The sequence below is a fragment of the Oncorhynchus nerka genome, linkage group LG24 (genome assembly GCF_034236695.1).
Source record: "Oncorhynchus nerka isolate Pitt River linkage group LG24, Oner_Uvic_2.0, whole genome shotgun sequence".
NCBI lineage: Eukaryota > Metazoa > Chordata > Actinopteri > Salmoniformes > Salmonidae > Oncorhynchus > Oncorhynchus nerka.
The window spans coordinates 82,450,349-82,473,691 of NC_088419.1; the positions used below are offsets into that span (position 1 = coordinate 82,450,349).

The 23,343-nt window shown below is 44.3% G+C and overlaps 1 protein-coding gene across 1 annotated transcript in view; it reads left to right on the forward strand.

The window, feature by feature from the left end:
• jak1 (Janus kinase 1) overlaps positions 1-23,343 on the forward strand; it is an 85,371-nt gene that overhangs the window by 4,685 nt on the left and 57,343 nt on the right. The window contains exons 2-10 of the mRNA XM_065009213.1: positions 3,429-3,634; positions 12,230-12,353; positions 13,176-13,329; positions 14,385-14,548; positions 18,348-18,693; positions 18,968-19,144; positions 19,556-19,713; positions 19,917-20,031; positions 21,847-22,045. Coding sequence (XP_064865285.1) covers positions 3,436-3,634; positions 12,230-12,353; positions 13,176-13,329; positions 14,385-14,548; positions 18,348-18,693; positions 18,968-19,144; positions 19,556-19,713; positions 19,917-20,031; positions 21,847-22,045 — 1,636 coding nt within the window. The 5' untranslated portion in view covers positions 3,429-3,435. The remainder of the gene's footprint in view (positions 1-3,428; positions 3,635-12,229; positions 12,354-13,175; positions 13,330-14,384; positions 14,549-18,347; positions 18,694-18,967; positions 19,145-19,555; positions 19,714-19,916; positions 20,032-21,846; positions 22,046-23,343) is intronic.

Sequence of the window (23,343 nt, forward strand, 5' to 3'; positions counted from 1 at the left end):
TGGAAGACATACAAGACCACTGATAACCTCCGTCGATCTGGGGCTCCATGCAAGTTCTCACCTCGTGGGGTCAAAATGATCACAAGAACGGTGAGCAAAAATCCCAGAACTACACGGGGGACCTAGTGAATGACCTGCAGAGAGCTGGGACCAAAGTAACAAAGCCTACCATCAGTAACACACTACGCCGCCAGGAACTCAAATCCTGCAGTGCCAGACGTGTCCCCCTGCTTAAGCTAGTACATGTCCAGGCCCGTCTGAAGTTTGCTAGAGAGCATTTGGATGATCCAGAAGAAAATTGGGAGAATGTCATATTGTCAGATGAAACCAAAATATAACTTTTTGGTAAAATCTCAACTCGTCGTGTTTGGAGGACAAAGAATGCTGATCCGTGTAAAGGAAAGAATGAATTGGGCCATGTATCGTGAGATTTTGAGTGAAAACCTCCTTCCATCAGCAAGGGCATTGAAGATGAAACGTGGCTGGGTCTTCCAGCATGACAATGATCCCAAACACACCGCCCGGGCAACGAAGGAGTGGCTTCGTAAGAAGCATTTCAAGATCCTGGAGTGGCCTAGCCAGTCTCCAGATCTCCTAGAGGAGATCTGCATGGAGGAATGGGCCAAAATACCAGCAACAGTGTGTGAAAACCTTGTGAAGACTTACAGAAAACGTTTGACCTCTGTCATTGCCAACAAATGGTATATAACAAAGTATTGAGATAAACTTTTGTTATTGACCAAACACTTATTTTCCACCATCATTTGCAAATAAATTCATAAAAAAATCCTACAATGTAATTTTCTGGATTTTTTTCATAGTTGAAGTGTACCTATGATGAAAATGACAGGCCTCTCTCATCTTTTTAAGTGGGAGAACTTGCACATTTGGTGGCTGACTAAATACTTTTTTGCCACACTGTATCTGTATTCCCAGCCATGTGAAACCCATAAATTAGGGCCTAGTTAATGTATTTCATTTGTTTGATTTCCATATATGAACTGTAACTCCGTAATATTAAAAAAATTGTTGCATGTTGCCTAGTCTCTTTTTTTTGTTATTTTGTAGTTTCTAGAAAAAAAAAGAAAAAAAAACATATATATATATATATATATATATATATATATATATATATATAAAATGTTTTATTAACCCCTCTTTGGCGCACACAAATGTGTTTGTTTTTACAACTTTGTTGCTATGTATACATACATTTTATTTATACATTTTGCATACATAGTACTTTTATATACAGTACCAGTCAAAAGTCGACACCTCATTCAAGGGTTTTTCTTTATTTTTTTACTGTTTTCTACATTGTAGAATAATAGTGAAGACATCAAAACTATGCAATAACACATATGGAATCGTGTAGTAACCATTTAAAAATAAAATAAATTATAATATATTTGAGATTCTTCAAAGTAGCCACCCTTTGCCTTGATGATAGCTTTGCACACCCTTGGCATTCTCTCAACCAGCTTCACCTGGAATTATTTTCCAACAGTCTTGAAGGAGTTACCACATATGCTGAGCATCTGTTGGCTTCATTTCCTTCACTCTGCGGTCCAACTCATCCCAAACCATCTCAATTGGGTTGAGGTCGGGTGATTGTGGAGGCCAGGTCATCTGATGCAGCACTCCATCACTCTCCTTCTTGGTCAAATAGCCCTTACACAGCCTGGAGGTGTGTTGGGTCATTGTCCTGTTGAAAAACAAACAATAGTCCCACTAAGCCCAACCAGATGGGATGGCGTTTCGCTGCAGAATGCTGTGGTAGCCATGCTAGTTAAGTGTGCCTTGAATTCTAAATAAATCACAGACATTGTCACCAGCAATGCACCATCACACCTATTCCTCCATGCTTCACGGTGGGAACCACACATGCGGAGATCATCCATTCACCTACTCTGCGTCTCACAAAGACATGGCTGTTGGAACCAAAAATGTTACATTTGGACTCATCAGACCAAAGGACAGATTTCCACCGGTCTAATGTCCATTGCTGGTGTTTTTTGGCCCACAAAAGTCTCTTCTTCTTATTGGTGTCCTTTAGTAGTGGTTTCTTTGCAACAATTCGACCATGAAGGCCTGATTCACGCAGTCTCCTCTGAAAAGTTGATGTTGAGATGCGTTATATTCCGCATAGACATATTTAATGTAATCCTTATTATGTCCTGTTATATTCCTATCAGTGGAGAGATGTATGATTCATGTAGGCCTATTTTGTTTGTGTGTGTGTGTGGCAGCCCAATTCTGATATTTGTTTTCCAATAATTGGTATTTTGATCAATCACATCAGATCTTTTCACATCAGATCTTTTTCAGAGCTGATCTGATTGGTCAAAAGACCAATTAGTGAAAAAAAGTTACAAATTGGCCTACTTGTGTAAATGTTGTGTGTGTGTGTGTACTGTGACCCCGCTGAACCCGTCATCAGTCAGTAGATCAGAGCTCCGCCGCCATGGGCGATAGGCTGATAAGGGCTGTTATGAAACAAGCTGTGTCCGAGCCACTGGGGGTGCTGCCTGCGCCGCTCTAGAGGAAGGGGAAACGCTGCTGGGAGAAGTAATGGGATGATCTGCATGCAGAGGGGAACTATCTCTCTTCCTCTCTTCCTCTAGTAGGAGAGTTGGGTAAAGGGGACAGTGTATCCTCGGTCAACTCTCTTGTCCTTGGCTTGCCACGTCACGGGACCAAAGAGCGTGTTGTGCTCTTAGAAATAACATGGCTAGAGTAATTATAATTCTGTGGTTGTTCTTGATGCCATCAATTCAGTGGGCATGTGTGTTATTGATAGGGTTACCTTGGTAGAGGAGTGTGTGTGTGTGTTATTGATAGGGTTACCTTGGTAGAGGAGTGTGTGTGTGTGTGTGTTATTGATAGGGTTACCTTGGTAGAGGAGTGTGTGTGTGTGTGTGTGTTATTAATAGGGTTACCTTGGTAGAGGAGTGTGTGTGTGTGTGTGTGTGTGTTATTAATAGGGTTACCTTGGTAGAGGAGTGTGTGTGTGTGTGTGTGTGTGTGTGTGTGTGTTATTGATAGGGTTACCTTGGTAGAGGAGTGTGTGTGTGTGTTTTATTAATAGGGTTACCTTGGTAGAGGAGTGTGTGTGTGTTATTGATAGGGTTACCTTGGTAGAGGAGTGTGTGTGTGTGCTTTGATTTAATCTATGGATGTATGTGAATGACATTTCAAGAGGTGTGTGTTTGCTTTGGTGAGATTATCTAAGTAGGTGTGTGTGTTGTGAATGACGTCGCCTCAGTAGGTGTGTGTGTGTTGGGGGCAGCCCATGTTGGAACGTGAGTCATCAGGGTATGCAGGACTCTGCATCGCTGCTACAGTGAGCTCACCTCTGGATCAATACATTACCCACTCCTGACACATTTACCCACTCCAACTCACCATCTCTCTCCCTCTCCTTCTAGAGTCTGGATGCCAAGTCTGGGGGTGATGGAGCTGGGCAGGCAACTGTGTGGGAAGATGAGGAGGTCAAGGAGGGCCGAGGGCCCCGTCACTGTGACCATGAGAGGTCTGGAGATTCATTTCTACCTACCAGATACTCACCCGCTGGAGTTCCTCAAAGACCGCTTCACCGCTGAGGAGCTGTGTGTGGAGGCCGCCAAAAGATGCTGTAAGTACTGTCTCAACTCCCGCCGTGTGTGTGTGTGCCTGCCTGCCTGCGGGAATCCGAGTGTGTGCGTGCCTGTATGCCAGAGCGTTAAATAGCATAGTCTGTGTTTTTACGATTTGATTGTGGGAAGTTTTCAGAAACATTCTGGAGTTATACTCCTATCTTAAAGGTCCTGAAAAGTAATTCTGAAAAGTAATTCTGAAAAGTACTTTTTCTCTCATGGCTAACTACCAGGAAGTTTGAAACAACAGGCTGAGTGGGTGGGGAGCTTGTGTTCATGAGCTCGCCTTGACTGACAGCTCTTTGAAACACCTATGTCAAGCAACTTGGATGCAGTGAGCAATGTTGCAGTAAAATCATCTAAAGCTAACTTGGTAATACTAAAAGTAACTCAAACAACATTGAAATTGCACCAACAGTGCCCTCTGTAATTAATTATTGGGACAGTGAAGCATTTTTTTTCTTCTTTTGGCTCTATATACCAAAAGTTTGGATTTGAAAAAAAAGGCTATGACCATGAAGTTAAAGTGAAGACGGTCAGCTTTAATTTGAGGGTATTGTCATCCTTATCAGATGAACTGTTTAGAAATTACAGCAGTTTTTGTACATAGTCCCTCCATTTTAGGGGACCAAAAGTATTGAAACAAATTCACTTGTATGTGTATTAAAGTAGTTTTTTGTCCCATATTCATAGCAGACAATGATTACATCAAGCTTGTGACTCAAAGTGGCTCAAAACATTTGCTGAATGCATTTTCTGTTTGTTTTTGGTTGTTTCAGATCATTTAGTGCTCAATGGAAATGAATGGTAAAATCATGTATTGTGTTTTGGAGTCATTTTTATTGTAGATAAGAATAGAATGTTTCTAAACACTTACATTAATGTGAATGCTACTTTGATTACGGATAGTCCTGAATGAATTGTGAATAATGATGAGTGAGAAAGTTAGACACAAATATTATACCCCCTAATAAATGCCAACCCCCCCCTGTTATTGTAATGGTGAGAGGTTTGCATGTCTTAGGGGTATGATATTTGTGCGTATAACTTTCTCACTCATCATTATTCACGATTCATTCAGAATGATCCGGAATCATGGTAGAATCCACATTACTGTAGAAGTTTTGAATGACCCCCCCCCACCCCCCCCATTTTGTTCCCTGCTGGCTGAAGACAAAGTTGAAGTGGGAAGTTTACATACACTTAGGTTGGAGTCCTTAAAACTCATTTTTCAACCACTCCACAAATTTCTTGTTAATAAACTATAGTTTGTCAGTTAGGACATCTACTTTGTGCATGACACAAGTCATTTTTCCAACAATTGTTTACAGACAGATTATTTCACTTATAATTCACTATCACAATTCCAGTGGGTCAGAAGTTTACATACACTAAGTTGACTGTGGCTTTATACAGCTTGGAACATTCCAGAAAATTATGTCATGGCTTTAGAAGCTTCTGATGCTAATTGACACCATTTGAGTCAATTGGAGGTGTACCTGTATTTCAAGGCCTACCTTCAAACTCGGTGCCTCTGTGATTGACATCATGGGAAAATCAAAAGAAATCAGCCAAGACCTCAGAAAAAAAATTGAAGACCTCCACAAGTCTGGTTCATCCTTGGGAGCAATTTCCAAACGCCTGAAGGTACCACGTTCATCTGTACAAACAATAATACGCAAGTATGAACACCATGGGACCACGCAGCTGTCATACCACTCAGGAAGGAGACGCGGTCTGTCTCCTAGAGATTAATGTACTTTGGTGCGAAAAGTGCAAATCAATCTCAGAACAACAGCAAAGGACCCTGTGAAGATGATGGAGGAAACAGGTGCAAAAGTATCTATATCCACAGTAAAACTAGTCCTATATCGACATAACCTGAAAGGAAGAAGCAACTGCTCCAAAACCGCCGTAAAAAAGCCAGACTACGGTTTGCAACTGCACATGGGGACAAAGATCATACTTTTTGGAGAAATGTCCTCTGGTCTGATGAAACAAAAATATAAATGTTTGGCCATAATGACCATCATTATGTTTGGAGGAAAAAGGGGGAGGCTTGCAAGTCGAAGAACACCATCCCAACCTTGAAGCACAGGGGTGGCAGTATCATGTTGTGGGGGTGCTTTTCTACAGGAGGGACTGGCGCACTTCACAAAACAGATGGCATCATGAGGAGGGAAATTATGTGGATATATTGAAGCAACATCTCAAGACATCCGTCAGGAAGTTAAAGCTTGGTCGCAAATGGGTCTTCCAAATGGACAATGACCCCAAGCATACTTCAAAAGTTCACAAGTTCAAAATTCACCCAACTTATTGTGGGAAGCTTGTGGAAGGCTACCCGAACCGTTTGACCCAAGTTAAACAATTTAAAGGCAATGCTACCAAATACTAATTGAGTGTATGTAAACTTCTAACCCACTGGGAATGTGATGAAAGGAATAAAAGCTGAAATAAATAATTCTCTCTATTATTATTCTGACATTTCACATTCTTAAAATAAAGTGATGATCGTAACTGACCTAAGACAGGGAATTTTTATTAGGATTAAATGTCAGGAATGAAATGTATTTGGCTAAGGTGTATGTAACCTCCGTCTTCAACTGTAGCTAGACTGTAACTTGTTAAAACCAGACACAGATGAAAGGGGAAACGAGTATGTTTGCCATATATGAATAGGGTAAACTTTTAATTATATTCGCTGACACCATACAGTGAATTTTTGCACCAGTAGATTAGCTATCTAGCTACTATATACCACGCACCTCTGCAAACACGCCTTCTCCAGTGTTGGTTATGAGGTGGTACTTATTTAAATTAGGTAAGAGAATATCATGTTACCATTAGTGTATTAAAATGAAAGTTCAGGTGATGTCATCTTGTTCCCTTTAATAATGAATCCAAGTGTTTGAGGGGAACAGTAACTTTATGATCAAACTATATCTTCTGCCAACAGAAGTCCACTGTGCCACTGTAAATAGGCCCTGTCACGTGAGAACTGTTACCTAGGAGACAAGAAGGAGTAATACAGTAACTAAGAAATGGCTTCATAGTCGGAGATGTTTTGTCTCTTTTTGTGTGCTGCTCATTTGTGTCGTACAGTAGCTTCTAGCCTATATGGTATGGGACCTGAAAATATTCCAAAGATGTAGGCCTATCTGTGTTATTTGTGGATCTTTGTTTTATTGCCAACAATCTGTTTGTCAGTGGATGCTCTTTATTACAGCTGAATCTCGATGTTTAAGATAAGAAACGCTAAATCCTAATATAAGAAATGCTTCTGATGCTAGTAGTAACCATATTAACTGGCTATTACAGTAACTGCCAGATATAAGGCACACAATACAGACTGATTGATGAAGCCCAGCTACTAACCCTCATGAGAAAGGCCACTAACATCCAGCATCTGTTTTCTTACCATTCTAAAAATGCTTGTTTGGTAGCCTTCTTCTTTGACAGACACATTTTGGACGATATTTAAAACATTGTTCTGGTACTTGCTCTAAAAGTCCAGAACATCTGCCAGTGGGACCAGGGATGGATAGAAAGGGAGAGAGGGGAAGAGAAAGGAGTGGGTCTGTCCTTCCAGCTCTTGCTTTCAGCCAGACACTCCAAGACAAGATGGCGGCTGGTTGGGGTCGGGCCAGAATGGGACAGGTTCTGGAATTTCCTCTTTGTGTGAAGCCAAAACATATTTTCCCAGTACTGCAGAGCGAGAGGGGAGACCAAGGAGGAGTTCAGACCAAGGAGGAGTTCAGCTCCTCAGCTACCATAGTCCATACGCAAACATTCACTAGTTAACCTTAGAGGCTAAACAAGCGAAGCAGCTGCCAACATAAATGTATGATCTGTTTATAGCAAGTGTGTCTGTGAAGGGCCTTTCTGTCTGTGTGGTCAGTGGTAGGTAGTTTGATACGCACAGTAAGTCACAACAAAACAGGAGAGCTCAGATAAGAGGAAGTATCCCTGTCCCGGCATGTTCCTGTCTCTCACTATGTTCCCTTTTTTGTTTGTAACAATTAGAAAGGTTCATCTGTAAAGGCTAAAGTGTTAGCCTGTAGGGTATATAGTAGTAGTAACAGTTCCTACTGTATGTTATAGGACTACTACTGCTGCTGTTACTATCACTTATAGCTTGCACTTGCCATTTCATGACAGTCTAGAGACTCTACAGTAGACTCATGACAGTCATGCTTAGTGCAATACATTAAAGATGGAGTAACATCCATATATTTTGATCTGAGTTATCGAGGCTTGGTTTACAGTACCTTCGGAAAGTATTCAGACCCCTTGACTTTTTCCACATTTTGTTACGTTATAGCCTTATTCTAAAATGGATTAAATATTAATTGTTTTCAGCTATCTACACACAATACCATATAATGCCAAAGTGAAAACAGGTTTTTAGACATTTTTGCAAATTTATTACAAATAAAAAACGAAAATACATTATTTACATAAGTATTCAGCGCCTTTGCTATGAGACTCAAAATTGAGCTCAGGTGCATCCTGTTTCCATTGATCATCCTTGAAGTTTCTACAACTTGATTGGAATCCACCTGTGGTAAATTTAATTGATTGGACATGATTTGGAAAGGCACACACCTGTCTATATAAGTTCCCCCAAAAACCAAGCTATGAGGTCGAAGGACTTGTTTGTAGAGCTCTGAGATAGGATTGTGTCGAGACACAGATCTGGGGAAGGGTACCAAAACATTTCTGCAGCATTGAAGGTCCCCAAGAACACCGTGGCCTCCATTTCTTAAATGAAAAATGTTTGGAACCACCAAACTAAGCAATCGGGGGGGAAAGGCCTTGTTCTGGGAATTGACCAAGAACCTGATGGTCACTCTGACAGAGCTCTAGAATTCCTCTGTGGAGATGGGAGAATCTTCCAGAAAGACAGCCATCTCTGCAGAACGCCACCAATCAGACCTTTATGGTAGAGTGGCCAGTTGGAAGCCACTCCTCAGTAAAAGGCAGCCTGCTTTGAGTTTGTCAAAAGGCACCTAAAGGACTGTCAGACTATGAGAAACAAGATTCTTTGGTTTGATGAAACCAAGATTGAACTCTTTGGCCTGAATGCCAAGCATCACGTCTGGAGGAAACCTGGCACCATCCCTACGGTGAAGCACTGGGGTGGCAGCATCATGCTGTGGGGATGTTTTTCAGTGGCAGGGAGTTTGAGACTAGTCAGGATTGAGGGAAAGATGAATGAAGCAAAGTACAGAGACATCCTTGATGAAAATCTACTCGAGTGCTCAGGACCTCAGACTCGGGCGAAGGTTCGCCTTCCAACAGGACAACAACCCTAAGCACACAACCAAGACGGACTTGAACCCGATCAAACATCGCTGGAGAGACCTGAAAATAGCTGTGCAGCAACGCTCCCCATCCAACTTGACAGAGCTTGAGAGGATCTGCAGAGAAGAATGGGAGAAACTCCGCAAATACAGGTGTGCCAAGTAGAGGTCGACCGATTAATCGGAATGGCCGATTTAATTAGGGCCGATTTCAGGTTTTCATAACAATCGGAAATCGGTATTTTTGGACACTGATTTAGCCTTTTTTTAAATATATTTTTTAATCTTTATTTAACTTGGCAAGTCGGTTAAGAACAGTGGGTTAACTGTCTCGTTCAAGGGCAGAACGACAGATTTTCACCTTGTCAGCTCGGGGGATTCAATCTTGCAACCTTACAGTTAACTAGTCCAATGCAATAACGACCTGCCTCTTGTTGCACTCCACAAGGAGACTGCCTGTTACGCGAATGCAGTTAGCCAAGGTAAGTTGTTAGCTAGCATTAAACTTATCTTATAAAAAACAATCAATCATAATCACTAGTTAACTACACATGGTTCATGATATTACTAGATATTATCTAGCGTGTCCTGCGTTGCATATAATCTGACTGAGCATACACGTATCTAAGTATCTGCCTGAGCGGTGGAAGGCAGAAGCAGGCGTGTAAACATTCAAACAGCATTTTTGTGCGTTTTGCCAGCAGCTCTTCGTTGTGCGTCAAGCATTGCGCTGTTTATGACTTCAAACCTATCAACTCCCGAGATGAGGCTGGTGTGACCGAAGTGAAATGGCTGGCTAGTTAGCGCGTGCTAATAGCGTTTCAAACTTCACTCGCTCTAAGACTTGCAGTGGTTGTTTCCCTTGCTCTGCATGGGTAACGCTGCTCCGAGGGTGGCTGTTGTCGTTGTGTTCCTGGTTCGAGCCCAGGGAGGAGGGAGGAGAGGGACGGAAGCTATACTGTTACACTGGCAATGCTAAAGTTCCTATAAGAACATCCAATAGTCAAAGGTTAATGAAATACAAATGGTATAGAGGGAAATAGTCCTATAATTCTTATAATAACTACAACTTAAAACTTCTTACCTGGGAATATTGAAGACTCATGTTAAAAGGAACCACCAGCTTTCTCATGTTCTGAGCAAGGAACTTAAACGTTAGCTTTCTTACATGGCACATATTGTACTTTTACTTTCTTCTCCACACATTTTTTTTTGCATTATTTAAACCAAATTGAACATGTTTCATTATTTATTTGAGGCTAAATTGATTTTATTGATGTATTATATTAAGTTAAAATAAGTGTTCATTCAGTATTGTTGTAATTGTCATTATTACAAATAAAACAATTAAAAACCGGCCGATTAATCAGTATCGGCCTTTTTGGTCCTCCAATAATCGGTATCGGCTGTGAAAAATCATAATCGGCCGTGCCAAGCTTGTAGCGTCATACCCAAGAAAACTTGCTGATATTGCTGCCAAAGGTGCTTCAACAAAGTACTGAGTAAAGGGTCTGAATACTTATGTAAATGTGATATCAGTTTTTTTTATTTGTAATAAATTTGCAAAAATTCTAAAAACCTGTTTTTGCTTTGTCATTATAAGGTTATTGTGTGTAGATTGCTGAGGAGAAAAAAACAACAATTTAATCAATTTTGGAATAAAGCTGTAATGTAACAAAATGTGGCAAAAGTCTAGGCGCCTGAATACTTTCCGAAGGCACTGTATGTTGGGGGATTCCCTCTCTCTGTCCAAGACTGTGTGTTTTGCGGAACTAATTTCTCACAGTTCAGTTCAGTGCACCACTCCCTTCCTTCCTGTCTCCTTGGCTGCCCAGTGAATTTCTGACCCAATGAAACCTGCCCTATAAACGCACAAAGACCCACTGTGACTCAACAAAATCAATGGGGGCTCCCTGGGTGTCGAGTCCCCTGGGCACATAATCTGGCCATGATAACTACTATACTACAAGTCTTAGATTAGACTAGCATTACTGCCTACAGCTAGTTGATCAACTGGACATTTCTGTTTATAAATAACCCTCTAAGGTCTGTCAGTGATTGAAATAGTCTAATGAGGAAAACTGCCCTGTTCTATCAAATGTTGCACCTTGTGCATTCTACTCTTACAACTCTCAACAGAAGTAAATTGAAAGCCCAATTTTTAGTTCCTTTCACTGTATTGACTCTGTTCTGGTTCGGGATCCGGACTGCGGTCCACCTATTGAGTAGGCCTGCTGTACTGTATGTTATAGGGATGGGCGATTATGGCCTAAATCATACCTCAAATTTGTAAAATAATACATAGGCTAAATATAAGCCTTTCACAACCATAAGACCTACTAATAATGTAATTATTTTATTAAAATAGTGTAGTGTGCTTTTTTTTGGCAATAATCACTGATCTAGTTTTTAAGTCTGTTCATGAAAATGCCATTTTTGTTACAATTTTAACAAGAACCATGCACATCCACTAATAGCCCAATGACAAACTTCTTGTCACGGACATTATAGAAAATTAACACCGGTCTCATAAACAATCAAGCACAAGCCCACATGCTAGTGAGTAGCCAGCTAGTCTTTATTTAGTCTAGCCAACTTGGATCTATTTGCTTGCTAAAAAGGTAGAACAGTTGAACTGTTATGAACACACCCTCTTGTCTGTCTCCAGCTGTTTGAACAACAGCCTGTTGACTGTTTACATGTTGAAATCCAGTGGTCTACCTGGATAAGAAGAGGCTGATTTCTCAGAATGACAACGAGTTGCCAGTTCCTTAAATAAACGTCTTTTTATGCTCATTGTACATGTATAAAACACAGACTAGACAGCTAGCACATAACAGAATGTGACTAAAATGCTGCTAGCGGTACGTGGTAAATGAAAAGCCTGACAGAAACGGAGCATTCATTTTCCACAATCATGTTCATTGATGCTCTCGTTTTAGTAAGGTAAGCTCTGTTCTACGTTTTGGGAGTTAGAAAGGTTAAGTTGTCATCTATTACAGTAAAATAATGTTTCTGGTTAGGAGACCGGACCAAAAATACACAACACTCATACTTATTTTTTCTTTATATAATATTTTTTTAAACTTGATTCTTGCTATACAGGCATTATTGAACATCGTGCTAAAACATCATTTCAAATGAATTGGATATATCGCCCAGCCCTAGTATGTTATGCTATTTCTACCACGACTCCTATATGAACTTTGTGTTACTGACGAGTCCGTGTCAAAATGAATGAAGGGATGAATAATGTTGTAATGTATCCCCTCTCTCTGTCTCTCTCAGATATCTCCCCCCTGTGCTGTAATCTGTTTGGTCTGTATGATGAGAACCAACAGCTGTGGTACGCTCCCAACCACGTCATCAAGGTTACTGACGAGACCTGCATCAAGCTTCACTACCGCATGAGGTACTGAGACAGGCCTACTGCACTGTGTGTTATTACATTATCAAATCATTCTAATGGATGATGAATCTCACGGACTCTCACTTATTTAATTATCCACCACTGTTATCTGCTGCTGTTGTCGTTGTGAGCTCTCTGCATCACCTGTCACTACGTTCTAGATTATTCAACAGGGCTGATACTTAACCATCATTCATCATCCAGGATTCAGTGTAACGAGAGGTGGGGTGTATGAGACAGGGGCACCATGCTGTGCAGTCAACTGGCACTTGCTGAGCTGGTAAACTAGTCTACATCAGATAAGATTAAAATACAGTAGAATGTAATTCATTAGGATTTACTTGTGAACTGTTTTTACAATCCACATGGATACAAGGCAGGAAGAAATCCAATGCTTAAAGTATGAAGTGGATGTGTTTGTTTGGCACACCTGAGGGCATTGAAACTGGAGATATTCAGTTGCCTTGCCAGTTCCGTTGTGTATGATCCATGAGAAACTGTTCACTCCGAGAGGAAGGATAGCAAACATGTGGTATCACGCAGACATCCTCTTTCTGTTCTTTCACTAGAAAATAGAGAGCGAGGAGGGGAGGGTGAATGTGGTGAGAGCCTTAATGAGCAGGCCTATTGTTGAGTTGAATTTGCATCATACAGCCAGGGTACACTTGGTCAAACAACAGATCATGGTCAACCTTTGTACACAAATACAAACAAATGCATATACTTACTGTAAATATGTGGACACCTCACCCACTTACCGAGTCCCGGCCATGTCTTGGTATTAACATGGTCCTGTCTCTTCTCTCCCATCCATCCATCCATCAGGTTTTACTTCACTAACTGGCATGGTACCAGTGAGCGTGAGTCTCCAGTGTGGAGACACTGTATCAGTAAGCTGAGGGGAGGTCTCGGCCCACAGAGGGCCCCTGAAGGTATACCCCTACTGGACGCGGCCTCCCTTGACTACCTGTTCGCCCAGGTACGTGTGGGTGTGTGTCTGTATGGGAGGGTGTGTACACTGTGCAGGTAAAAATGCTATTTGTCACATATGCCGACTACAACGGGTGTAGAATTTACAAAGAAATGCTTTCTCAAAAATAGTAACAGAAGAATGATGCTAGATACAGGGAGTACCAGTACCCGATCATTGTGCAGGGGGTGTGAGAGGTAGATCTGTACATAAAGACAGGGTAAAGTGACTAGGCATCAGGATAGATAATAATTAGGTATTTGAGGTAGATATTTACTTAAAGACAGGGTAAAGTGACTAGACGTCGTCAGGATAGATAATAATGAGGTAGATATGTACATAAAGACAGGGTAAAGTGACTAGGCATCAGGATAGATAATGAGGTAGATATATACATAAAGACAGGGTAAAGTGACTAGACGTCGTCAGGATAGATAATAATGAGGTAGATATGTACATAAAGACAGGATAAAGTGACTAGGCATCAGGATAGATAATGAGGTAGATATGTACATAAAGACAGGATAAAGTGACTAGGCATCAGGATAGATAATGAGGTAGATATGTACTTAGGGTAAAGTCACTAGGCATCAGGATAGATAATGATGTAGATATATACATAAAGACAGGGTAAAGTGACTAGACATCGTCAGGATAGATAATAATGAGGTAGATATGTACATAAAGATAGGATAGATAATGAGGTAGATATGTACATAAAGACAGGGTAAAGTGACTAGGCATCAGGGTAGATATGTATATAAAGACAGGGTAAAGTGACTAGACGTCGTCAGGATAGATAATAATGAGGTAGATATGTACATAAAGACAGGGTAAAGTGACTATGCATCAGGATAGATAATAATAAGAGTAAGGATAAAGAGTAGCAACATTTGCCTGTGCTCCGGTACCGTTTGCCGGACGGAGTGAACAGTCTATGTCTTGGGTGGCTGAAGTCTTTGGACATGGTTGGACAGCTTGATATAAAGGCCCTGGATATGATTCACTACTCTTCATTTCATTGGAACATTAGTCAGCCAATCATGTGTGGGTGTGTTTTCCAGGGCCAGAATGATTTCCAGAAGGGTCTGGCTGTGGTTCGTTGCCCCCAGAGTGAGGCAGAGCAGCATGAGATAGAGAATGAGTGCCTGGGCATGGCTGTACTGGCCATCACTCACTATGCTATGACCAGAGAGATTCCCCTGTCTACTGCCTCCAATGAGATCAGGTAGAGATGTACACAGATATACACACACTAACACACAACATAGACACACACAACCAGATATACTCTGTAATCTCTACACACATATTTCACAAATGGAAAGGAATGACAATGTCCCTAATTCCTCCACTGCCTCCATCTCTGCTCCCTCTCTCTCCATCTCTGCTCTCTCTCTCTCCATCCCTGCTCCATCTCTGCCCCCTCTCTTCTCCATCTCTGCCCCCTCTCTTCTCCATCTCTGCCCCCTCTCTTCTCCATCTCTGCCCCCTCTCTTCTCCATCTCTGCCACCTCTCTTCTCCATCTCTGCCCCCTCTCTTCTCCATCTCTGCCCCCTCTCTTCTCCATCTCTGCCCCATCTCTGCCCCCTCTCTTCTCCATCTCCGCTCCTCTTCTCCATCTCTGCCCCCTCTCTTCTCCTTCTCCGCCCCCTCTTTTCCATCTCCGCTCCCTCTCTTCTCCATCTCTGCCCCCTCTCTTCTCCATCTCTGCCCCCTCTCTTCTCCTTCTCCGCCCCTCTCTTCTCCATCTCTGCCCCCTCTCTTCTCCATCTCCGCTCCCTCTTCTCCATCTCTGCCCCTCTCTTCTCCATCTCTGCCCCTCTCTTCTCCATCTCTGCTCCCTCTACTCCATCTCTGCCCCCTCTCTTCTCCATCTCTGCCCCCTCTCTACTCCCTCTCTGCCGCCTCTCTGCTCCATCTCTGCCCCCTCTCTGCTCCATCTCTGCCCCCTCTCTTCTCCTTCTCTGCCCCCTCTCTACTCCCTCTCTGCCGCCTCTCTTCTCCTCCCTCTCTGCTCGCCCCCTCTCTTCTCCCTCTGCTCCCTCTCTTCTCATCTCTGCCCCCTCTCTTCTCCATCTCTGCCCCCTCTCTTCTCCATCTCTGCCCCCTCTCTTCTCCATCTCTGCCCCCTCTCTTCTCCATCTCTGCCCCCTCTCTGCTCCATCTCTGCCCCCTCTCTGCTCCATCTCTGCCCCCTCTCTACTCCCTCTCTGCCGCCTCTCTTCTCCATCTCTGCCCCTCTCTTCTCCATCTCTGCCCCTCTCTTCTCCATCTCTGCCCCTCTCTTCTCCATCTCTGCCCCTCTCTTCTCCATCTCTGCCCCCTCTCTTCTCCATCTCTGCCCCCTCTCTTCTCCATCTCTGCCCCCTCTCTTCTCCATCTCCGCTCCCTCTTCTCCATCTCTGCCCCCTCTCTTCTCCATCTCTTCCCCCTCTCTACTCCCTCTCTGCCACCTCTCTTCTCCCTCTGCTCCCTCTCTTCTCCATCTCTGCCCCCTCTCTTCTCCATCTCTGCCCCCTCTCTTCTCCATCTCCGCTCCCTCTTCTCCATCTCTGCCCCCTCTCTTCTCCATCTCTGCCCCCTCTCTTCTCCATCTCTGCCCCCTCTCTTCTCCATCTCTGCCCCCTCTCTTCTCCATCTCTGCCCCCTCTCTTCTCCATCTCTGCCCCTCTCTTCTCCGCTCCCTCTTCTCCATCTCTGCCCCCTCTCTTCTCCATCTCTGCCCCCTCTCTACTCCCTCTCTGCCACCTCTTCTCCCTCTGCTCCCTCTCTTCTCCATCTCTGCCCCCTCTCTTCTCCATCTCCGCTCCCTCTTCTCCATCTCTGCCCCTCTCTTCTCCATCTCTGCCCCCTCTCTTCTCCATCTCTGCCCCCTCTCTTCTCCGCTCCCTCTTCTCCATCTCCGCTCCCTCTTCTCCATCTCTGCCCCTCTCTTCTCCATCTCTGCCCCCTCTCTACTCCCTCTCTGCCACCTCTTCTCCCTCTGCTCCCTCTCTTCTCCATCTCTGCCCCCTCTCTTCTCCATCTCTGCCCCCTCTCTACTCCCTCTCTGCCCCCTCTCTTCTCCATCTCCGCTCCCTCTTCTCCATCTCTGCCCCCTCTCTTCTCCATCTCTGCCCCCTCTCTTCTCCATCTCTGCCCCCTCTCTTCTCCATCTCTGCCCCCTCTCTTCTCCGCTCCCTCTTCTCCATCTCCGCTCCCTCTTCTCCATCTCTGCCCCCTCTCTTCTCCATCTCTGCCCCCTCTCTACTCCCTCTCTGCCACCTCTTCTCCCTCTGCTCCCTCTCTTCTCCATCTCTGCCCCCTCTCTTCTCCATCTCTGCCCCCTCTCTACTCCCTCTCTGCCCCCTCTCTTCTCCATCTCCGCTCCCTCTTCTCCATCTCTGCCCCTCTCTTCTCCATCTCTGCCCCCTCTCCTCTCCATCTCTGCCCCCTCTCTTCTCCATCTCTGCCCCCTCTCTTCTCCATCTCTGCCCCCTCTCTTCTCCATCTCTGCCCCCTCTCTTCTCCATCTCCGCTCCCTCTTCTCCATCTCTGCCCCCTCTCTTCTCCATCTCTGCCCCCTCTCTTCTCCATCTCTGCCCCCTCTCTTCTCCATCTCTGCCCCCTCTCTTCTCCATCTCTGCCCCCTCTCTTCTCCATCTCCGCTCCCTCTTTCTCCATCTCTGCCCCCTCTCTTCTCCATCTCTGCCCCCTCTCTTCTCCATCTCTGCCCCCTCTCTTCTCCATCTCTGCCCCCTCTCTTCTCCATCTCTGCCCCCTCTCTTCTCCATCTCTGCCCCCTCTCTTCTCCATCTCTGCCCCCTCTCTTCTCCATCTCTGCTCCCTCTCTTCTCCATCTCTGCCCCTCTCTTCTCCATCTCTGCCCCCTCTCTTCTCCATCTCTGCCCCCTCTCTACTCCCTCTCTACTCCCTCTCTTCTCCATCTCTGCCCTCCCTCTTCTCCATCTCTGCCCCTCTCTTCTCCATCTCTGCCCCCTCTTCTCCATCTCTGCCCCCTCTCTTCTCCATCTCTGCCCCCTCTCTTCTCCATCTCTGCCCCCTCTCTTCTCCATCTCTGCCCCCTCTCTGCTCCATCTCTGCCCCCTCTGCTCCCTCTCTGCCCCCTCTCTGCTCCATCTCCGCCCCCTCTTCTCCATCTCCGCTCCCTCTCTTCTCCATCTCTGCCCCCTCTCTTCTCCATCTCTGCCCCCTCTCTGCTCCATCTCTGCCCCCTCTCTGCTCCCCCTCTTCTCCATCTCCGCCCCCTCTTCTCCATCTCCGCTCCTCTTCTCCATCTCTGCCCCCTCTCTGCTCCATCTCTGCCCCCTCTCTACTCCCCTCTCTTCCCTCTCTGCCCCTCTCTTCTCCATCTCCGCTCCCTCTTCTCCATCTCTGCCCCCTCTCTTCTCCATCTCTGCCCCCTCTCTTCTCCATCTCCGCTCCCTCTTCTCCATCTCTGCCCCCTCTCTACTCCCTCTGCCCCCTCTCTACTCCCTCTCTGCCCCTCTCTTCTCCATCTCCGCTCCCTCTTCTCCATCTCTGCCCCCTCTCTACTCCATCTCTGCTCCCTCTCTTCTCCATCTCTGCTCCCTCTCTTCTCCATCTCTGCCCCCTCTCTGCTCCATCTCTGCCCCCTCTCCGCTCCCTCTCTTCTCCATCCCCCTCTTCTCCATCTCTGCCCCCTCTCTACTCCATCTCTGCCCCCTCTCTACTCCCTCTCTGCCCCCTCTCTTCTCCATCTCCGCTCCCTCTTCTCCATCTCTGCCCCCTCTCTACTCCATCTCTGCTCCCTCTCTTCTCCATCTCTGCCCCTCTCTTCTCCATCTCTGCCCCTCTCTTCTCCATCTCTGCCCCTCTCTTCTCCATCTCTGCCCCCTCTCTTCTCCATCTCTGCCCCCTCTCTTCTCCATCTCTGCCCCCTCTCTTCTCCATCTCTGCCCCCTCTCTTCTCCATCTCTGCCCCCTCTCTTCTCCATCTCTGCCGCCTCTCTACTCCCTCTCTGCTGCCTCTCTTCGCCATCGCTACTCCCTCTCTCTCCAGCTACAAGCGTTTCATCCCGGAGAAACTGAACAGGCAAATCAAACAGCGGAACATTCTCACCCGGCTCCGCATCAACAACGTCTTCAAGAACTTCCTGAATGAGTTCAACAGTCGCACTGTTCAGGACAGTAACATCACACTGTACGACCTGAAGATCAAGTACCTGTCCACCCTGGAAGGTCTGACCCGGGGCCTGGGGAGGGAGATGCTGGAGCCCAAGGCCCTAGTAGTTACCCAAGAGGTAGAGACCAATGGGGAGCTGAGCCACGGGCCTGAGTCCTCCCTGGCCATGGAGGTCCAGGTTACTGGCACCACAGGGATATCATACAGGAGGAAGCCCCCTAATGTGAGTGGTCACTGGGTCCTTTTTTATGTTAAGGAGGATGTGTGGGATTTGAGTTGGTGTGAGATGTTTGGAGATTTTCAAATGTTTTTTTGTGGATTTGAATGTGTAGAACGTGGTATTTGTGTGGGTGTGATTTTGAGTTGGCTTGAGAAATGGTATATTATCTCTGAAGTTGGAGTGAATTTGGAAGGTATTGATGAAGTATCCGAATGTATTTTGAAACTAATCTAAGAGAAATCTCTTGACAATGTATTTTTCCTTTCATTGGCAATAGAATACCTTGATCCTGAAAGAGAAGAACAAGTCCAAAAAGAACAAGTTTGAGGGCAAACAGACCAAGAAGAAAGACGCCAGCGAAGGCTGGGTGACATTCTGTGACTTCCACGAGATCACACACATTGTCATCAAAGAGTCCACTGTCACCATCTTCAGACAGGATAACAAGAAGATGGTGAGACACACGCATCTCTCCAAACACTACCTGAGCTTGGATTACTAGATTAAGCAGTGACCGTAGCATATTATTAATGAGTGATTAATGAACGTTGTCTCTACTGTACTGTCTTAGCTCCAGCCAGCCAGAGTTCAAATGCCACCGGGCCTAACAGCCAGCCAACATAGCTAAGGGACAAATAATGTGATTAGTAGTCTGTGTTTAGATCATCCACCAGTTTCTACTGTGAAATGCTTTGTGGATACAGGCCCAGGACACTAAGGAATGGACACAAGAAAGGAAACTAGTGCAGTGTTTTGGAACAGACTAAAGGCAACAGCTAATGGGGATCTAAATAAAGAAAAAAATAATCAAATGTTTTGATTTCTAAAGTATTTCTTACTATTTAATGCTCCTATTGTCCCACAGGAGGTGCAGCTGGAGTTTAAAGGAGAGGCGCTGGCGTTCGCTGCCCTGGTGGATGGGTATTTCCGTCTGACGGTAGATGCCCATCACTACCTGTGTACAGAGGTGGCCCCCTCCTCTGTGGTGCAGAACCTACAGAACTGCTGTCATGGACCTATCTGGTCAGTACTCACTCTCTCTCGGTGTTTGTCCATTTCTTTTTCTCTAGCTCGCTCTCTCTCTGACTTTCTCTCTCTCTCTTTCTGTCTTTTGTTCTCTCTCTTCATACCCATTTTTATCTTCCCTCACTTCTATCTGTTTAACTTGTTAATCTAGCGTTGAGTTTTGTGTTGTTGACCGTTGGTTCTGTTTGTTCGTCCTGCAGTACGGAGTATGCCAACCAGAAGCTTCGTCAGGAGGGCAACGAGGAGGGAACCTACGTCCTGCGCTGGTCCTGTACTGACTACCATTACATCATCATGACCGTGGTCTGCAGCGAGGTAACACACACATACACACTGAGAACTAGGTCCGGGATGATACCATTATCGCGATACTCGTTAGTATTGTGGCAAGGAAATAAAAAACTAGGCTGATTTAACTTCTTTAGGAAAATGGCTCTAATGTTGGAAACAAACATCATTATGTTGTCTTCCAGAGTCAAATGTATTTATTTTCTAACCTATAGCACACGATATTTAACATGCAGCAAGTTTTTAAAGGACCAAAGAGGTTGGTCTGCTTTGTGTTTTCATTTTTTGCCATGGAAAAAATATTGCGATACTGATATCGTCACTACTGAGAACACAAACAATGTATTTCTGCAGGAAGGGAGAGTGGGGTGGAAATGACTGAAGTGGGCGAGGTGGAACAAGTGGAGAAGTCAGATAAAAGGCCAAAGTTCAGAGATCATTACACAAGGAAGTGACTAAGAACAGATATAACACAGATGATGCCAAAACATGACACACACACACTGCTCATTGTCTGACTGTTTCGTGATTGTCTGATAAAGAGTACTGAAAACCATGATGATGATAGAAGAGCAATTAAAGTCCTTTTCAGACAATGTGTGGTTACTGTCAAAACAAGCACATACCAGGTGACACACCAGAGTAGATTTTGAGCAGAGCCTGGTGGTCTGGTCTGGTGTCTGTATCACATCATCATGGTAAGATGTCCTACATTAGTAAACACTGTTGTTCAGTGTCAACACTCTGACTGAGCAGCCTCACATGCATGCACAACACATGGTCAAACAGGCTCCAAGTGTGCGTGCGCGAGAGAGTATGTGAGTGTGTTCTTGTTTGAGGCATCCATTCTCAATTAAATGAATTCAGTTTCAGTCAATAGCATGTGACTTAATGTACAGGCTGATTGGGATGTGGTGGTCCAGTGGACAGTTTGTTTTATCCAGCTAACTCGGGTCTAATCTAAACATAGTAGTGAAAACGGACTTAAAAGACCTGCTAGCTTTGTTCATAGACCTGCTAGCTTTGTTCAAAGTATCGATTAGCCTTTTATTGACAGTAGTTGTAACATCTTTCACTACCAGCTGAACTCTGTGTGGTTGTTGTAACATCTTTCACTACCAGCTGAACTCTTTTTGGTTGTTGTAACATCTTTCACTACCAGCTGAACTCTGTGTGGTTGTTGTAACATCTTTCACTACCAGCTGAACTCTTTTTGGTTGTTGTAACATCTTTCACTACCAGCTGAACTCTGTGTGGTTGTTGTAACATCTTTCACTACCAGCTGAACTCTGTGTGGTTGTTGTAACATCTTTCACTACCAGCTGAACTCTGTGTGGTTGTTGTAACATCTTTCACTACCAGCTGAACTCTTTTTGGTTGTTGTAACATCTTTCACTACCAGCTGAACTCTGTGTGGTTGTTGTAACATCTTTCCAGCTGAACTCAGCTGAACTCTTTCACTACCAGCTGAACTCTTTTTGGTTGTTGTAACATCTTTCACTACCAGCTGAACTCTTTTTGGTTGTTGTAACATCTTTCACTACCAGCTAAACTCTGTGTGGTTGTTGTAACATCTTTCACTACCAGCTGAACTCTTTTTGGTTGTTGTAACATCTTTCACTACCAGCTGAACTCTTTTTGGTTGTTGTAACATCTTTCACTACTAGCTGAACTCTGTGTGGTTGTTTTAACATCTTTCACTACCAGCTGAACTCTGTGTGGTTGTTGTAACATCTTTCACTACCAGCTGAACTCTTTTTGGTTGTTGTAACATCTTTCACTTCCTCTCTCCCTCAAACTGACCACTCGTCTCTCCCTCTATCTCCACCTCCTTTTCTTCAGTTGGATCTGTGTGAGTCGAGACAGGTGCGTCAGTATAAGAACTTCCAGATCGAGGTGGGTTCAGAGGGTTTTCGTCTGTACGGGACAGAGACCTACAGGTCATCTCTCAGAGAGCTGCTAGACCACCTGTCTGGACAGAACCTCCGTACCGACAACCTCCGCTTCCAGCTCAGCCGCTGCTGCCCGCCACAGCCCAGAGGTAGGGGGAGAGAGACACACACAGACACACATACGTACACACACCTTGGTCAGTATGAAACTCTCACTTCAGTTTTTAGTATTTTTGTTGCAGTCCCTCAGAATGTCTTTTGTATACGTGTCAAACACACACATTGCCCTAAACCCTTAGTGTGATTTGGCTCTGGTCTGCTGAAAGGATGTTCCTTTGAAAGCCTGTTTACACCACGAGTTCTAGTTTCTCTTAGCGACACTGCCTCACCATGGTTACCACTCGCTTAACCATCTCAATACCTCAGCTCTGTTTTGTAGCTGTGTGCAACCGTGTGTGGATTTGTCTATGTGTTATATGTGTACACTGTAAAACCAAGTGTTTAGGATCTGAACACATAACTAAACACTTTTCTGGAACACTTTCTAAACGCATAGAGGCGTTTAGAATTTCAGTGAAAATGTGTCACAGTGTTCAGATTGTAAATATTTGTATTCACTGAAACACTTTTTAAACACGAGCACAATTATTCAGTACAAGGCGTTCAGGTTTTGAACAATGTAAGTTATTTATCTTTGTAAAGTATAACATTGGTTGATTTCAATGTGCATGAGGAAACATAGATATGAAAAACAAACTATTGTAAAAATCTACCTGCAGCAAAACATGCTGGGAAATATGATAACAGAAATGAACTTAACAAACATTTTAAAAGATTTATTGAATCAAATGTCCTGTTTAGTTGACACATTCCTAACACTGATCTAAATAAAAGGCATGGAAAGTCGCATCAATATCGAATGATGAAATGCACTCTAAACAAGATGATAGGAAAGTAAAATCTGAACACTTAGGAGAAGTAGTTGTTCTCCTGGTTGGAAACTGACTGGAAATAGATGACTAACATGTTTAATCCTGCATTCTAAATGCCCCTTTTTCGCTTTTGTTTAGGTTATGAACTTGTCAAATGTTTTCATTATTTCGCTGTGTGTGTGTGTGGGGGGGCTTTTCAGTGAGAGGGAGGGACAGTATCTACATGTGGGTGTTTTTGCAATCGTGTGTGTGTGTGTGCATGTACTGTGTGTCTGTAAGCACCCTGTCTTGTTTATCCTCTCTCTCTGTGTGTGTCTGTAAGCACCCTGTCTTGTTTATCCTCTCTCTCTGTGTGTGTGTAAGCACCCTGTCTTGTTTATCCTCTCTGTGTGTGTCTGTAAGCACCCTGTCTTGTTTATCCTCTCTGTGTGTGTGTGTAAGCACCCTGTCTTGTTTATCCTCTCTCTGTGTGTGTCTGTAAGCACCCTGTCTTGTTTATCCTCTCTCTGTGTGTG